This window comes from Excalfactoria chinensis, chromosome 3, assembly GCF_039878825.1.
Source record: "Excalfactoria chinensis isolate bCotChi1 chromosome 3, bCotChi1.hap2, whole genome shotgun sequence".
NCBI lineage: Eukaryota > Metazoa > Chordata > Aves > Galliformes > Phasianidae > Excalfactoria > Excalfactoria chinensis.
In genome coordinates, this window is record NC_092827.1 from 59,179,846 (window position 1) to 59,195,045 (window position 15,200).

A 15,200-nucleotide genomic window follows, 5' to 3' on the forward strand; every position below is an offset into this window, starting at 1 on the left:
ATTGATTGTCCTCAGCACAAGAAAGATATGGAGGTACTGGAGCAGGTCCAGAGAAGGGCAACGAGGCTCGTGAAGGGCTTGGAGAATCAGCCCTATGAGGAGAGGCTAAGGAAGCTGGGGCTGTTTAGCCTGAGGAAGAGGAGACTGAGGGGAGACCTTATTGCCGTCTTCCAGTACCTGAAAGGTTCTTACAGTGAGAGTGGGGCAGGTCTCTTCTCACTAGTGACAAGTGACAGGACGAGGGGAAATGGCCTTAAGTTGCGCCAGGGCAAGTTTAGGTTGGATATTAGGAAGAACTTCTTTACAGAAAGGGTGGTTAGGTACTGGAATGGGCTCCCCAGGGAGGTGGTTGAATCACCATCCCTGGATGTGTTTAAGAGCCGTTTGGATGTGGTACTCAGGGATATGATTTAGCAGAGGTTGGTTTTTTGTGGTTTTTTTTTTTTTTTTTTTTTTTTTTTTTTTTTTTTTTTTTTAGAGATGGGGTACTGGTTAGGCTGTGGTTGGACTTGATGATCTTCAAGGTCTTTTCCAACCTGGATAATTCTATGATTCTATGATTCTATGATGTGAAGAGCTTTTCCAAGGCCTTGTCCAGCCAAGCCTATGAAGGCAGGCAGTGGTCTGGCTCTTTCCAACAATTGTTCAAAGGTTTCAAGTCAAAGGGTTTACTTGGGAAGTAAATATTTAAAGCTTTATGTAAAAAACTGCATGTATACATACATATTCCCTCATGCACACTTGTGTATATGTAACATAAGAGCATGGAGCAAGGAACTATTACTATATCCACACTTGGGAAATATTTGCATTTAGCTTACTTTACCTAAACACTCAGTCCTTAAACTCAGGGTGCACAAATAAGTACAGTGCAGCCGTCCTGCTCTTGAGACAAATGCTTGAAGGGGCTTCCAGTGTTTCCATTTCCTCTCAAGCAGGGGGCCTAGCTTGGCTTTCAAATTTATCTTTGAGACATTTTCTGAAAAGAGTATCCATCTATGAAAAACTGGACATTAAAAGAGAGTGTGCCCCCTGCCCCATACCCTAATGTGCCTGATTGGATGCCCACCAGCAGGGCAGGTCCAAGAGCTGCTGGACTGCAAGCCTCGTGCTTGAGATTCCTTATGTTGGAGAAAGTTCCTTGCTGAAACACTGTAGAGAAGCTGAAAAGCTACTTTGAAACCTAGCTATGAGATATGTTAAAACCCAGTCCTAGTCCAAATGACTTCATCTTAGTATTTAGCAAACAAGAGCAATGTCCGGTACATGCTTGAAATGCTTGATTTCTTTCCACCTCCTCCTGCCTATCTTGCTTCCCCGTTTTATTTCTTCCTGTTCCTAGGTTGCTTACTGCTGTGTTATGATCCAATCAAATTAACACCTACAGTTCCTGAAACTTTTGCATTTCTTGTATTTCAGACCCACCCCAAGAAGCTCATGGGTGCACATTCCTGTACCTGATATTGCTTCACACAAATCCAGCTGCCAGCTGAGAAATGGAAAGTGTCCAGCCGACCCTTGCGTCTGATCCAGTCTTTCACACTAAGGACCAAAGTCAATAGCTAGATATTTTGAGACCAGGACAGGATGTTAATCTGGTGTGTCCTTTCCTCTGAACACAAACTAACTTCAAAAGAGCCGCAATGAGAGAGAAGATGGGGTGGGTAGGCCTTCTGTGCACAGTCCCTTGTGGCCACAGCCACAGAGCCTTCCTGGCTTCCAGGGACATCTCCTGCCAGCAGCCTTGGGGCACAGAGGGAGACCCACGCCTTGCTCATTCCTGGCACTCAACCACCATGACACTGAGCTCCCTCCTGCTATGATTGCGTTCAGCTGGAGACAGGGACACGGCAAGACGTGGTGGCTTAATAAAGAAGAACAGATCACAATTTAAATAGATTGGATGGTGGATAAGAACGGAACAATATTGAATAACAGAGGTACTACGTTGATGAATTCAGACTTAAGACAGGAGCCACTTTTGCAAACTGAACATCAGCATACGCATGCACTTTATTTCAATGTTTACAGTAACTGAAAACCCACAGTTTGGGATTTTAAAACATAGACCAAGAAATGTGCTGCAAGTCGCTTGTTTCAATGTCATTATTTTCTGCAACAGCAACAGAAAATTATCCAGTCACTACAAAAGTCAGACCCAATAGTAAACGACCAGGTGTTTTTTAACAACTTTAGCGTCTGTAACATCTTTAGCAAATGCAGGGCTCACCACAAGAAGCCTCGCAAAGCTGCAAAATTGCTCCGAACCAATGCAAGGCAGGAGCCTCACATCTGCAGGCCCAGCTGTGCAGTAACAGGCAATGCACAAAGCAGTACCACTCACCTTGCAAAGATCTCATTTTAAGCCCTTCTTGATGAAGGCATTTGGCCCCAGCAGTTGGGTGGCCCAGCAGAAGGCACAGTGGATGGCCAATAGCTCAGTCGCTGTGGATTGCAATACAGAACCTACAGGCCAGTGTGAATTACTCCTAACAAAACTTCTGCTAAAATATAAAACGGAGAGCCAAAAATGGAACAGCTCAAGGGATTTTGCAGACAGTTAACCTGGTGGGGGGGAAAGGGCTATGACAAAACAAAAAAGAGCCATTGCAGCTTTCCTTCAATTATTGAGGCTATCAAAACTGCATAACAAATCCTGCACACGTGACAGTAGAAAAATTGCAGGATGTTTGTTAATGAATAGAGCTGGAATGGTGTTTCAGGGAGAGACTGATGGGTCAGAAAAGCAGTCCCAGCATGAATGGCCTGAGGGGACAGCATGGAGACTGCAATAGAGCAATGTGTGGGCATTGAGAAGCAGGTTGAATTTAGTGGCTTACAACACCCACTGTGTGTGTCCCATGCTGCATGGAGGCAGTCCCACACACTACTGGGGGAACCACAGCAAAGCCAAGGAAGGCACAGTTACGGTGTTTTGAATTTTGCTGGGCAAGACAGAGGGAAAACCTCATATGTCTTTTAATAACTATAGGAAATATAGAAAAAACTATGCCTGGAACCCTCCGTTATGCTCTTCTAACAGTCTTTGGGGTTTTTTCTAGGCTATACCGTGAGATGTGCACAGGACTACTTTATAACATATATACTACATTATAACATATATATGAAAAATGGGATTGTATTCTGGGGCACCATTTAATAGAAAACACCAGAACTCTCTGTCCAGAGGAGCTGTGAAATCCATACGTGAATCTTGCTTTCTACTTAGCACGTTTGTCCTGCCTCAATGTAATTAAAGCATCCACAGTCTAGGACATTATGAGCTCTATCATCTAATCAGGCTAAAGGATCAGGGAGCTTTATTTTTCATGTTGAAGTTTATCATCACAGTGATCCCCTGGCACTGGGAGACGGTGCTATGAATAGGTTCTGAAATGCAGTCAGCAGACATTTCCGTGCTACTCCAGGGAAGGCACAGATAATCACTTTAATTATCCCCAGTTTGTTCTTCTGTCCATAATTACAGTTTGGGGTTTATAAATAATGAAGCGTGATTTTAAAAACCAAAACAGGACCCTCAGTTACCTCAGGAACTGTGCTGCAATTCTGTCTCCAAATGTAGCTGTGCAAAAGGGAACCAAAACTACATTGTATAAGCCCATACTATACAGATGTGCGTAAGCAGAGCAAAGCAACAGGATGGAAAGCGTCACCAGGAAAATAAACTCTCTCATCATTATTTCACTACTTTTTACCTAAAAAAAAAACAACAACAATGTCCCATTGTCTTGATTAGACCTATTGTCCTGTTGCATTTTTTGTTATTGAGGGAACCAAGAGTGAGAGTCAGGGAGTGTTTCCTGAGGAGTAGCAGCCTGAAAAGCTAAATAGAGTATCCTATGCTTAAGGCACATTTTGCTGCAGATTTGAGAAACTGGAGGTAGACTAAAGCACACAGCTGAGGATTTAAGTTGCCTGAATACCTAAGTGAAATCCAAAACACACTCCAGCTTTACAAGGTGGTTAATAACTGCACAACAAAGTTCTTTCCTGTTGCATCCTCTCTTGATGACCATTCATTCCTCTCTTGTTCCTGGGTGTTGAATGCCGCTAGCTAGCGACAGGGCTGGTCGGGAGCCAGCACAGCAGGAGGCTTCATTAGCCACGAAGAGGAGCAAAACAGGGCTTCAGGCAGGGCAATGCCCTCTCTGAACAAGCAGCATTCACAACCAGCTTCCCCACAACAAGCACATAACCAGCTGGATGGCCTCAGAGATACACAGAGACCTATGGATGTGAGACAGCAATGGCTGAAGTGTTTCAAATGATCTTTGCTCCTCAAGGAAACAAATTATATATTAAAAACCCTTCACAGAATACATGCTCTGTTCTTTCTCCACTTAGTATCTTCTTTGCTTGAAGCTTGGCTTTTGCCCAAATGCATCCAGAGCAACACTTGATGATAACTCAAAAATGTGAAGTTAATCAGTGTGCAGCTTCTGCTCCTGAATGCCAGGAGCCAAAGTGTATTTTTCTGGGAGGAACAGACTCAGTCACAGAGAATAATCATGTTTGCGTAAGTTTATAGATAGCCAAGGATGAGGGAAATACTTTTGTTAACTCCTTTGAGAAAAGATGAAAACTCCGAAGAGAAAAATTCCACTTTCTCGATGTCATTTTATCCAGCACCGAATACAAGACCCAGCAGAGAGCTTTCTGCAGTACTGAGAGAAACATTCAGCCTGCCTTTTTTCTTAAAAACAAACAAACAAAAACAACCTTACAGTTATATTTCATCCTAAAAACTAGCTTGAAGAAAGAATAAACCTTTGCTCTGTGGTTTATCTTGACATTCCTCCAGAGACACATAACAGGAATATTTCAAATTCACTTTTGTCTCCTATTTGCAGGAAATAGAGAAGTTGCAGTTCTTAATGTCCAGGTTTCTGAAATGAGAAAGACAATGAAGTTATAAGTTGAAACAAGAAGTCTTTAAAGAAGAAAAGAAATGGAAATAGAGTCTTAAATGTATTTGCAGCGTTTAAGCAAAATCGGATACTTTTGCCTTCATCATAATAAACAGGAACACTTATTTATGTCACACAGACCTGTCTATGATCTCTGTATCCCTGCTGGGAGGAAAACAGAGATCTGAACTCTGTTCCCGTCTTATATGGACTTCAGACTCTACATTATAACAAGAACTGCTGCACCCTGAAGTGTAGTACTGGGGAATGATAATAAAGCAACCCCGGTTTTTTGTTTCATTGAATTGATCTTGTGGACACAAAGAGAAAGCCTTCAAATGACTCCTATCCACATCCAGATGAATTAAGATAAAAACATACAACTGATCTTTTCCAATTTAATGATACCAGTGTTGGTGCCCTCCCCTCAAGCTTTATAACCATGCAGATGCTGACAGTCAGAACTCTGAGGTTGGAAAAATACCTGTGCTGTGTATCACAATCATGCTAATGCTCTGCCAATTTGAAGAGGAGACAAGTGCAGGAACATTTCTGCACCCATGGATAGCCACGGCCTTACTAATCCACAGTCAACAGAGGAAAACCATCACCTCCCTCATCAACCCAGACAGCCAAAGAAGCACTGGCACAGTAAGAGAGGCACCTGCTGCTGCTGACTGCATTAGAGGGAACTTTAGAGCTCACAGGGGTCTTAGCTGTGATTGGACTGTGATTTTGCAGAGACGGCAGGTTCATAAACTCCCCTCTCTGTGCAAATGAAATATATACTATATTTTTTTAATAGTTCTTCCTCCTGGCAGACTTGTGTCCATGTAAGTAATTTGTATTCTGACTAGAGCTATTTACAGATGGCTCTCAAGGAAACGATTTCAACTTTCCATTTGGCATAAGCCAGGTAATATAGGATAAACAGGCCAGGGACAAAAAACTACATAGAATCCTCCAGGTTAATTTCCAGATACTCAAATGTTTTTTTTTTGTTTTTTTTTTTTTTTTCTTTCTCTTTCTTTCTTTCTTTCTTTCTTTCTTTCTTTCTTTCTTTCTTTCTTTCTTTCTTTCTTTCTTTCTTTCTTTCTTTCTTTCTTTCTTTCTTTCTTTCTTTCTTTCTTTCTTTCTTTCTTTCTTTCTTTCTCTCTCTCTCTCTCTCTTTCTCTCTTTCTCTCTTTCTTTCTCTCTCTCTCTCTCTCTTCCTCTCTTTCTTTCTGGGCATATTTCTCCTACATATCATAATATATATTCGCTAATTGCCAACAGAAAAACAAGGAGCTGACTTTTTTGGCAAAGATTAGGCTTGTATGACTTTATAGAGGAGTATATTCATGACTGGTGTTCTGCAGCTTTTTTGGGTGACAAGTGTCATCTGCTTCTATGACACTGTGAAGAGGTGGAGAAAAAGCAGAGGGGCTGATGACACCCATTGTGTCAATGCAAGGAGAGCAGCATGCCATCATCTGACAGCAGGAATGTTTACCTGTAACTCTTTCACAAGTCCCTTGAAGGTACACTTTGCAGAGGAGGATATGAACTGCACACTAATACAACCATTCTCAGCTCTTCCAGTGTATACAGAAACATCTGCAGCTCTTACACTAATCTCTAAACGTATTTCAATTGCCACATCCTAAAGATTTGAGTAATATCTAACAGGTTGTGGTACGATATCTTATTACTAGAGATTTTACATTGTACGCTAAAACCCCAAGAAAAAAAAATCAGACCAAGTGGAAGAAAAAAATCCCTCAATCTTACAACGGGGAAACAAATTATTGGATCCCTTGAAGCGTAGTATCAGCAGCAATGTGGGTTCACTTCTATGAAATTCTGAAGACAAAGAACAATACTTGCATCCTCTACAGTAAGTAAAGATATCTGAGAACATACTTTCTCTCTTTCTTCAACATAACAAATGTACAAATCTAGTGTGTGAACTGGATAAATTTTATAGTTGATGAACATTGCCTGCCCTGTATGGTGCTCCCTGAGTGTTACAATACTCTCAGTGCAGGACATTTATTCAGATAAAAGCAGGAATGCAGGTGAACATGCGCCTATTTTTTCTTTAAAAGGCTTAAATGTATGGAATCATCCATCTACCTCATGCCATCAACACCACTATAACAAAATCAAGTCTATTTATTTGCAGTTGAAAATACACCATTTTTTGCCTGACTACTACACTTTTACAGTTTGGTTAGCACTTCATTTTACAGTTAGGAAACCACCATTTCTGATTAAAGAGCCAAGGCTAACATTTTCATTTCATGCACTACTTCACATGAAAGACATTCACAAAATGGAGTATTTAATCATTTAATCTGCTTAATTATGATTACTTTTCACAGCACACCAACCCATAGAGCGGATGGATTTGTGGAAGACTATGCAGTAACTGCACGATTAAGCAAGCTACGTGAATCTGCATATAGATTTTACATTAGGATACTACTGTCATTTTAGATGACTCAGAGGTAATGAATGATATGACTGACACATGATAAATCAATATGTATGTAAGAAGCCATTAGGCATGTAATGTACATCAGTAACAAAAACAGGATACATGCCAAGAAGCAGTAAGCATAATACTAGCCAGCAACAGAATAGTCAGGGACAGCTTGCATGCGTGTAAGTACTGCTCACTACCAGCATGTCAGGTAGTAATTACTTGTCTGTCCTGTCTAACTTTCAAGCTAATAGGTTTTTACTTGTCTTGACTGGTACACATGAAACGGTAGAATCTGCTCTCAGGGGATGTTATGTGAATGCTGTGAGGATCAAGTATGGGCAAACTAATGGTTAATTTGATCTGAGCCGTGTCCTCCTCAGGCTGTGCAAACCTATCCTCTTCCCTGAACAACAGGCAAAAACAGAAGATGAAAGCTGTCTCAAGTTAGAGTAAGCAAGGATTACTAGAGCAGGGCTTGAACACTTGGGCATATTAACCTCAAACCTGTAGATGACCTGGGGTGCCACCACAGCCCTAAGAGCTCAGTTATGAGATACTGTCATTCTGTGAAAAAGGAATTTTTTGCTTTCTAGATTGGCTTTCTGGGCTAAGAGAGAGAAGTGATAGGAGCGTCCCATCACAAGGTGTTTTGCTTCAGTTAGGGTTTCATCCTTTCTTACTTCATTCTGGTAATACTGGTGCAAAGTTAAAATGAAGTAGCACAAAATATTTTAGCAGCCTGGAATTTCAAGTGAGGAACATGTGCTACACACAGTTAAAATGGAACACCAAGAGAATTGAGTACTAAGAGAAGGGTGGAGGTTGTGGGGGAATAGCAGCTTTCAAGGAAAAGGAGGGAAGCCATCATGAAAAACACACAGCCTAAGAGTGTTCTTGAGAAGCCTTTTATCACTTGAGAAGATGACAGCAATCAGGAAAAAAAATGAAAAAGAAAACAAAACAAAGCTCACGATAAAGCAGAAAAACATCTCCCCTGATATCCAGGTAATGACAGAAACACACTACCACATGAAAGTAGTATCAAAGATGAACTATATGTTTCTTTTTAGGTGACTAACAGGACACGAATTCTTCAGACTTTTTTCCATAGCCAAGAGTGGTATAATTCCAGAGTCTGCTTCTTCTCACTCCAAACTGACAGAGCCAGGAAATCCAAGGGCACTATCAATGTACACCACCAAATTGCATCAGAACGAAGTGCCAGCCACCACTCAGCAAATGAGAAAGCCACAGACAAAGTGCATTTTATGAAACATTCCCCCAAGCCCATGTGCGAAGCCCTCTGTGAAACCAGGGCCCAGATAGCCTCCTCACAATATATATATATTTATACATATACCAGAGACAAACACCCTCCCCCCAATCTGGAACAGGAAAATAATGGCTGCTGACAAACCTGAATTTGGACCTCAGCATCAAAACAATCCCTTCACTTCCTCTGTGATGGGGTCAAGGTCAATGTCATAGAAGCATGGCCTTGTGGGCAGTCCTGGCATAGTGCTCATCTGTGGGAACAAAGAAATTTAAGTTACAGTCCTGTACCTGTAAAGAGGCAGATCACACTATCCACGTAAAACTCAGATTAAATGGTGTGATTGTTCATTGTGGACTCAATGTGAACTTCACATCTTTTGTTTTGGTTTAAAATGCTGAACTCTGTACTTCTCCAACTCATTTTTAAGTGTACGCTTCTAAAAGACAGGAAAGAAAAAATAAAAGCCATAAAATGGAGCACAGTATGTTAAACTAAGCATAAGACTAAGCTCTTTAGCAAAATGAAGACAAGACAATGCTCCGAGACTTGCTGTTCCTCAGCATATTTGTCTGGAATGCACACCAATTTATATCTAGTAGGAAATTCATACAGCAAAGAGCAAGGATGTAACTGCTTGAATTCACCTGGTTATGTAAATGTGCTGAGCTACAGACCTTCTCAGATCACAGAAGCAGAATTAATTGCAACACTTTCATGACCAATTCCTTAATGTGAGGAACAAATTAAAATAGTTCAACTAAACATACATGGCTTGTAGTTGAATCCTAATTTAGTAGTTAGAATCAGTAGGCTGAGATACAAAGCTAAAGCAACACAATTATCTCAAACTATGTATAATTAAGATCCTGATCTAGCATAAAACACCAGCATCTGTGTACTTTGAATAATACTGTGGCCTTAAATTACACAGTTAAATAAAACCCTGCTCATGCTACTTATATAATTATTTCTAATTGGTGTTTTAGCAGCAATTAAAAATAGAGGAGTGACATGGAAATCCCAAGGTGCAGGCCCACCACAGCTTATACCACCTGAGACCAGAGGTACTCCTGCTGTCCATCTCAGCACTCCTACCCTCTCCTTAAGAAGGAGAAGCCTGAGAGTAGGTTCAGCAAAATTATCATATTTGTTAATCCTCTTCATCTTCTCTTTCAGCCTATTTAGGTAGAAGAGGCTTCCATGGCCCCAGTGCCAGCACTGGCACAGGGTAAAGGATAAAACTGTGGGGCAGTATCAAGGCAGGACAAGTCTGGATCAATCTGAGCCACTGTGCTTCCCACCCTGCTTCTTTCTAACATGTGATTATACAGGAACAAATCACATTGGCTGAGTACTGAAACCACTCTTGACACATAACCTACTCACAGGGACAAACTGAATTATGTTCTCATGACACGAGCTAAAACCCACTGGAAGGAGGAAGTTTCACTCTTGAGAGGATTCCCCCTTGGAGCTGGCTCTGGCAGTTGTCTTATTGCAAAGCAACCTTGTTCAGCACATCAAACTGATGAAAATACCCCTATTCTTTTGGCCAGAGTTGGTCAGCTGATGAAACAAACCTGCTTGCCACATGACCAGACCACTTAGCAGACCACTGGCTCAGGCAGGCAGCTGCAGGACAGTGATGAGGCCCCACCTCATATCAGAGGGCACATGGCTAAGATGTCTGAAATGCTAATAAGTGTAGCATTTCCATCATGGGAACACAAGTACAAACATCTCTGCATGCTGCCCTGCCTTACCCCTCAGCCCTGCTTTCTCCAGGTGGCTGTCCTGCCATCTCAGAGCTTAATTTCACCTCTGGGAAGGAAGAAAGCAGTACCGACGCAGCCATTGTCCTACTTGAGATCTGAGAAGAAACAATGCAACCTGCTCTTCTGCTGGACTTGGTACATTTCCTCTGTTTTTAAATATAGCCCTTCCTGAGCTTTTGTTATTGCACACAGTAGAATTAAAAGAAAAAAAGTGTCTGTTTGCATTCACTTACAACCATTCCACTGATTGTAGGATGTCATTTTATTGGCTGACATTGTCTCGGCATCTTAGTTAAGTACTAAAACACCTTGTCACTATTGTTTATCAGTTGGCCACACCTATTGGACTACTACATTATTCGGGTTGCTGAATTATTTTCTGTCTCAGACACAGGCCAATTTCTGAATTAACCCTTAACAAGAAACTGCCTTAATGAGTTATATTTTCTTGGGAGGGGAATGAGTACATTGCCAAAGACAACTTCCTAGTTGCTTTGTGTAGGGCAGTTCTACATCTACACCTACACTTGGAAGTAAACTCCCACATTCCACTCTCCTTTGTTTTTATTTTTATATTATTATTTTTAAAAATAAATCTACAAGCTTGGCCGGTCTTCATTTCAATTTCCCTGTACAATAAAAACAAGAATAAGTTAGTGGAGCTTTTCTTTAGTATTGTGCAAGAAGAAAATCCTACACATATGTTTGCTGCTTTTTTTTTTTTTTCCCCTATGAAATGTCAGAGTGGAGTTGCACTACTGTAGAACTGCATACAATGAAAGTATTGCATCTATAAAATGTGAATATCAAAACAGTTTATTACCAGTTTAGGGAGTACAACCATTCTCATATTGAAAGTTTAAGTCAACAAAAGGGAGTGAGTTCATCTGAATCAGAATTACTGCTTCAAGAAACGAAGTATAAGGCAAAAAAAAAATCAACAAAACAACGGAAACATTTTGGGACAAATGCCTATGTGAACTGTAGGGTGAAAATAAAACATGTCCTGTGATATTCCCCATTGCCCAGACTTCCAAACAGGCAAAGCCATGCCAATTTATGATTATGTCTCTCCACTCTCCTTATCTGGACAGAGTGGTAACAGGCAGCAGAATCTATCCCTATTTCATTAATTCAAGGTCAACAGCAAGAGACAGCTGGCTGACTGAGGCTATTACTACCACTTCTTTCCTCACCAGCACTCCATTTCTTTCTGCAGACAAAAAATCAAGGCAGCAAAGAGGGCTCAATAGAGTGCAAAGCTAAATGAGGCTTCAGCTGGCTGGCTTTCCACATGAGTGCAGACTCAAAGCTATTCTCTTCCCTTGCTCTGCCTTCCACAGTGCTGAAGGAAGGCTCCATGTGCTAGTTCACAGGCCAGCCTTAACCTCAGCATGCATCGTGACCCAGAAGCATCCAGTCCTCTCTCTACCCTAAGTGACTACAGTCTCAGTTTTGTATAGAGGTACACCAAACTGCCACTGGAGCACATGCTGTACTTGCACAGCACCCAGCAGACTGCTTCTGCCTCTCTTAAGGTTTCCTGACATAACTACACACTAAAATTACTTCATTCTTAAATCTGGCAAAAAGGAGAAAGAACAGTGAAAAAGAAAATATGCCAAAAACATAGCTCACTGTGGTGATTAGCAAGTATGTGCAGCTAAAAAACAAACAAACAACAACAACAAACAAACAACAACAAAAACCCCAAAAAGAAATGCCACACAGAATCTTGCCAGGCATCTCATACAATGTGTAACTTCTATACACTGCATGGAGAACAGCACAATTCTCCATTCTAATATAATGTCGTCTTGGTTATAGTTTTACAGCTACTCAACATCAAACAATGAAGCTATCAAGAAAAAACAGGATAAGAAATAGTGAACAAGACCACATCATCCTGTTCATACCACAAACTGAACGTAGGTAGCCAAAACAATCAAAACTCAGTTTGACCAAAACTGTTGTTTACACTTCCCCTGGGAGAAGAAATATAAGAGGCATAAACTTTGCGTGTTAAGACTTTATGGAATTCAGATGAATGTTTTATACAGGGAGGACAATAGAAAGTTTTATGAAGAATTTGTCCAGCTGCTGCCCAAAATATATCATGAAGGAATTAATAGGAACTTGTTTTTTGTACTGGAATCAATCATTTGCTTTACAAACTCTGCAGCTGTCTACACATCCATGTGAACAAATTACCTTCAGAAAGACAATATGAAAAATACAATGTTTATTTCCTACTATGTCACTCTATGTTTAGGAGATAAAAACAGAAAGTCTTACAAGCAGCCATCCTGAAGGCTGTTTACGCTCCTGGAAATGAGCAGTTAGCAGAAAATAAAATAAGATTTTCGCTCAGAAAGCCTGTTATAGGCTATAGCCATTTAGAAGAAGCGTTTACAATCTTCCAGGTGTGCTTACACGACTAAGCAGAAAAGAAGAAAAAAAAAAAAGGAGCTTCCTTAGAAAAGGAAGGTGCCAAATAATTATAAGGAAGCTATATGAAAGTGTTGCTCCACATCCTCTCCAAAACATACCTTCAGTCACTGGATGACTCACTAAGCTGAGCGTCATTGGAGTTTCATTTAAATTAGTTACATGTTCACTTGTAATTTCATTCAGCCATCAGGTTTACGTAACAATTACCATCAAGCCCTAAGGCTCTGCCAGCCAAGTTTGCCACAGTCTCAAGAGGAAATATCCTCCTTCACTTCTCTTATTTTTACTTTTTAAATTGAACAAACTCCTATGAGTGGTTGACACATTCTGCCTTTTATTTTGAGTGTACATACACACATATGTACCTATATATATTTACTTAAAAAATACGTATACAACCTTAGATCACCTTAACAGAGTCAACACAATGGTATGATTTACAAAACAGATGTCCTGAGGACTACATCCAACTCATTTCATGGTTTTTTTTTTCAGCTATAAGACAAGACAAGCTGATTTGCAGGTACAGCATGATTTCTAAGTAGAGAAGAAATAAGCAAACAACAACAACAACGTTCCAGAGGAATCCGTTCTTACACTAAGTAGGCAAAACAGATGACTAGAAGATACCAAAAACCAACAGACAGCTTATTGAGGACACCTCTCTGTTTTGTGGCTTACGGTGTTACACTGCGTTTGACAAGAAATGCAAGTAATTCATATTATCTAATTGTAATCTTTTGTTAACTAAGTCAGAACAACGTGTAACCATTTGAAACTTGAAATACTGCAGAAAACAGATGTTGTTTCTCAGGAGAATCTTGCAGACACGACTGCGGATAACTTCTCAATAAAATCTGATGGGATGAATTGCACACTCCACACTCCCTCAGCAAGAAACAATACAAGAGGAAACTCGAGAGATCTATAAATAGCACTGTAAACCATACATTGTTGTCAGCACACTAGAATTTGTTGGAATCTTGAGGCGTGGCATGAAGGATCTCCACTTGAGGGTTTCAATAAGGAGCTATTTCAACAGCAGAATCACCACAAGAAATTTGTTCACCAGTCTTCAAACTAAACTGTCCTACATTGCACAGAGATGTTTGGTGCGCACCAAACAAGGATGCTGGTGCATAAAAATCAGGCAGCACATCCCAAATAGCTCTAAGATCAAACTAGCTTGTTCCACGGAACCTGAAAATTTCCCCCATTTGTCAGGCATCAGAAAGCAGCTAACATTTGAAATTAGGGAAGCAAACAATTTAACAGGAAAATGAAGGTAAAGAATAATATGAAGAGAACAGTAGTGTTAAGCTTACTTAAAGAAAGAAATACAAATTTGCTGAACCTGCTGATGGCGAGAGGAGGTAGGGAGAGTGAAACTCATATTTCCTTCTCTGGAAATCTTTAAACAAAAAAGGAGACTTGTTGTAAAGTACAACAGCAATCACCCTTTGAAACTCAGCACATCGACTGCTTTCAAAATGACCAAAATAGTGTTTGAAAAGATGATGATCCTACTCCAACATATGCTGTAGCATTCCTTGCAAGAAACATCTTTGTCTCACTGGCATGCTGGATGATATCAGGTGCAGAAGTCCATCTGGCATCAATTATTCTATTATGATTCTCTCTTACATTAATGTTTGCACATTCTTGGCAATTTTCCTACTTCGTGAAAGTATTTACAACAACAAAATGCACACACATAGCTCTGCCATCAGCATCTGGATGAAGTTACAGAAGTACCAAACGCTGAGTATGCAGTCCTAACTGACCTTGCTGCCAGGTGCTCAAGCAAGGTGGGAACAGCTTGTGCCCTGTTATGTTCTCAAGAGGATTTCCAGGACCCAATTTAGCCATCTTGAGCGGAAATAGTCTGACTGACAGCAGTCTCCTGGGCACCATGAAGTAAAAAAATCACGAAACAGTCCACATCTGTCCAGTACAGTTTTTGAGACAGCTGCACAGGGTACATCAAGAATCAGCCAGTACTTGGTTGGCCAAGTTCTTAGCAAATGGGTCCCTTTAATACTTCTGAAACTCAGATGTTGCTGTTAGTGATGTGCTGAGGCACTAAAGACTCAGAAGAGGCATTTCGTTAGTTATTAAATAAAATACTTAGGCACAGATGTAATCGGCAAGAGAATGAGCAGATTTCCTTCCTTAAGTAAAACATTTGTGACTCACATACATGACAGTAGTTTCTCCTAGCAGAGTTGCCTCAACTCAAACATTTTCTCCTTGGAGAGTATAAACCAGCATTTGAAGCAAAAGAAAATGATCCCCCTGATAAC

The 15,200-nt window shown here is 40.6% G+C and overlaps 1 protein-coding gene across 2 annotated transcripts in view; it reads right to left on the reverse strand.

Moving 5' to 3' along the window:
• Positions 1 to 1,982: 1,982 nt before the first annotated feature.
• The window catches only part of MTHFD1L (methylenetetrahydrofolate dehydrogenase (NADP+ dependent) 1 like), a 136,077-nt gene continuing 122,859 nt past the window's right edge, over positions 1,983 to 15,200 (reverse strand). For both annotated transcript variants that reach the window (XM_072332897.1, XM_072332899.1), the window contains 2 exons: positions 8,813 to 8,921; positions 1,983 to 4,907 (listed from right to left, as the gene is read on the reverse strand). In XM_072332897.1, the coding sequence (XP_072188998.1) occupies positions 8,832 to 8,921 (90 nt within the window). In that variant the 3' untranslated portion in view covers positions 1,983 to 4,907; positions 8,813 to 8,831. The remainder of the gene's footprint in view (positions 4,908 to 8,812; positions 8,922 to 15,200) is intronic.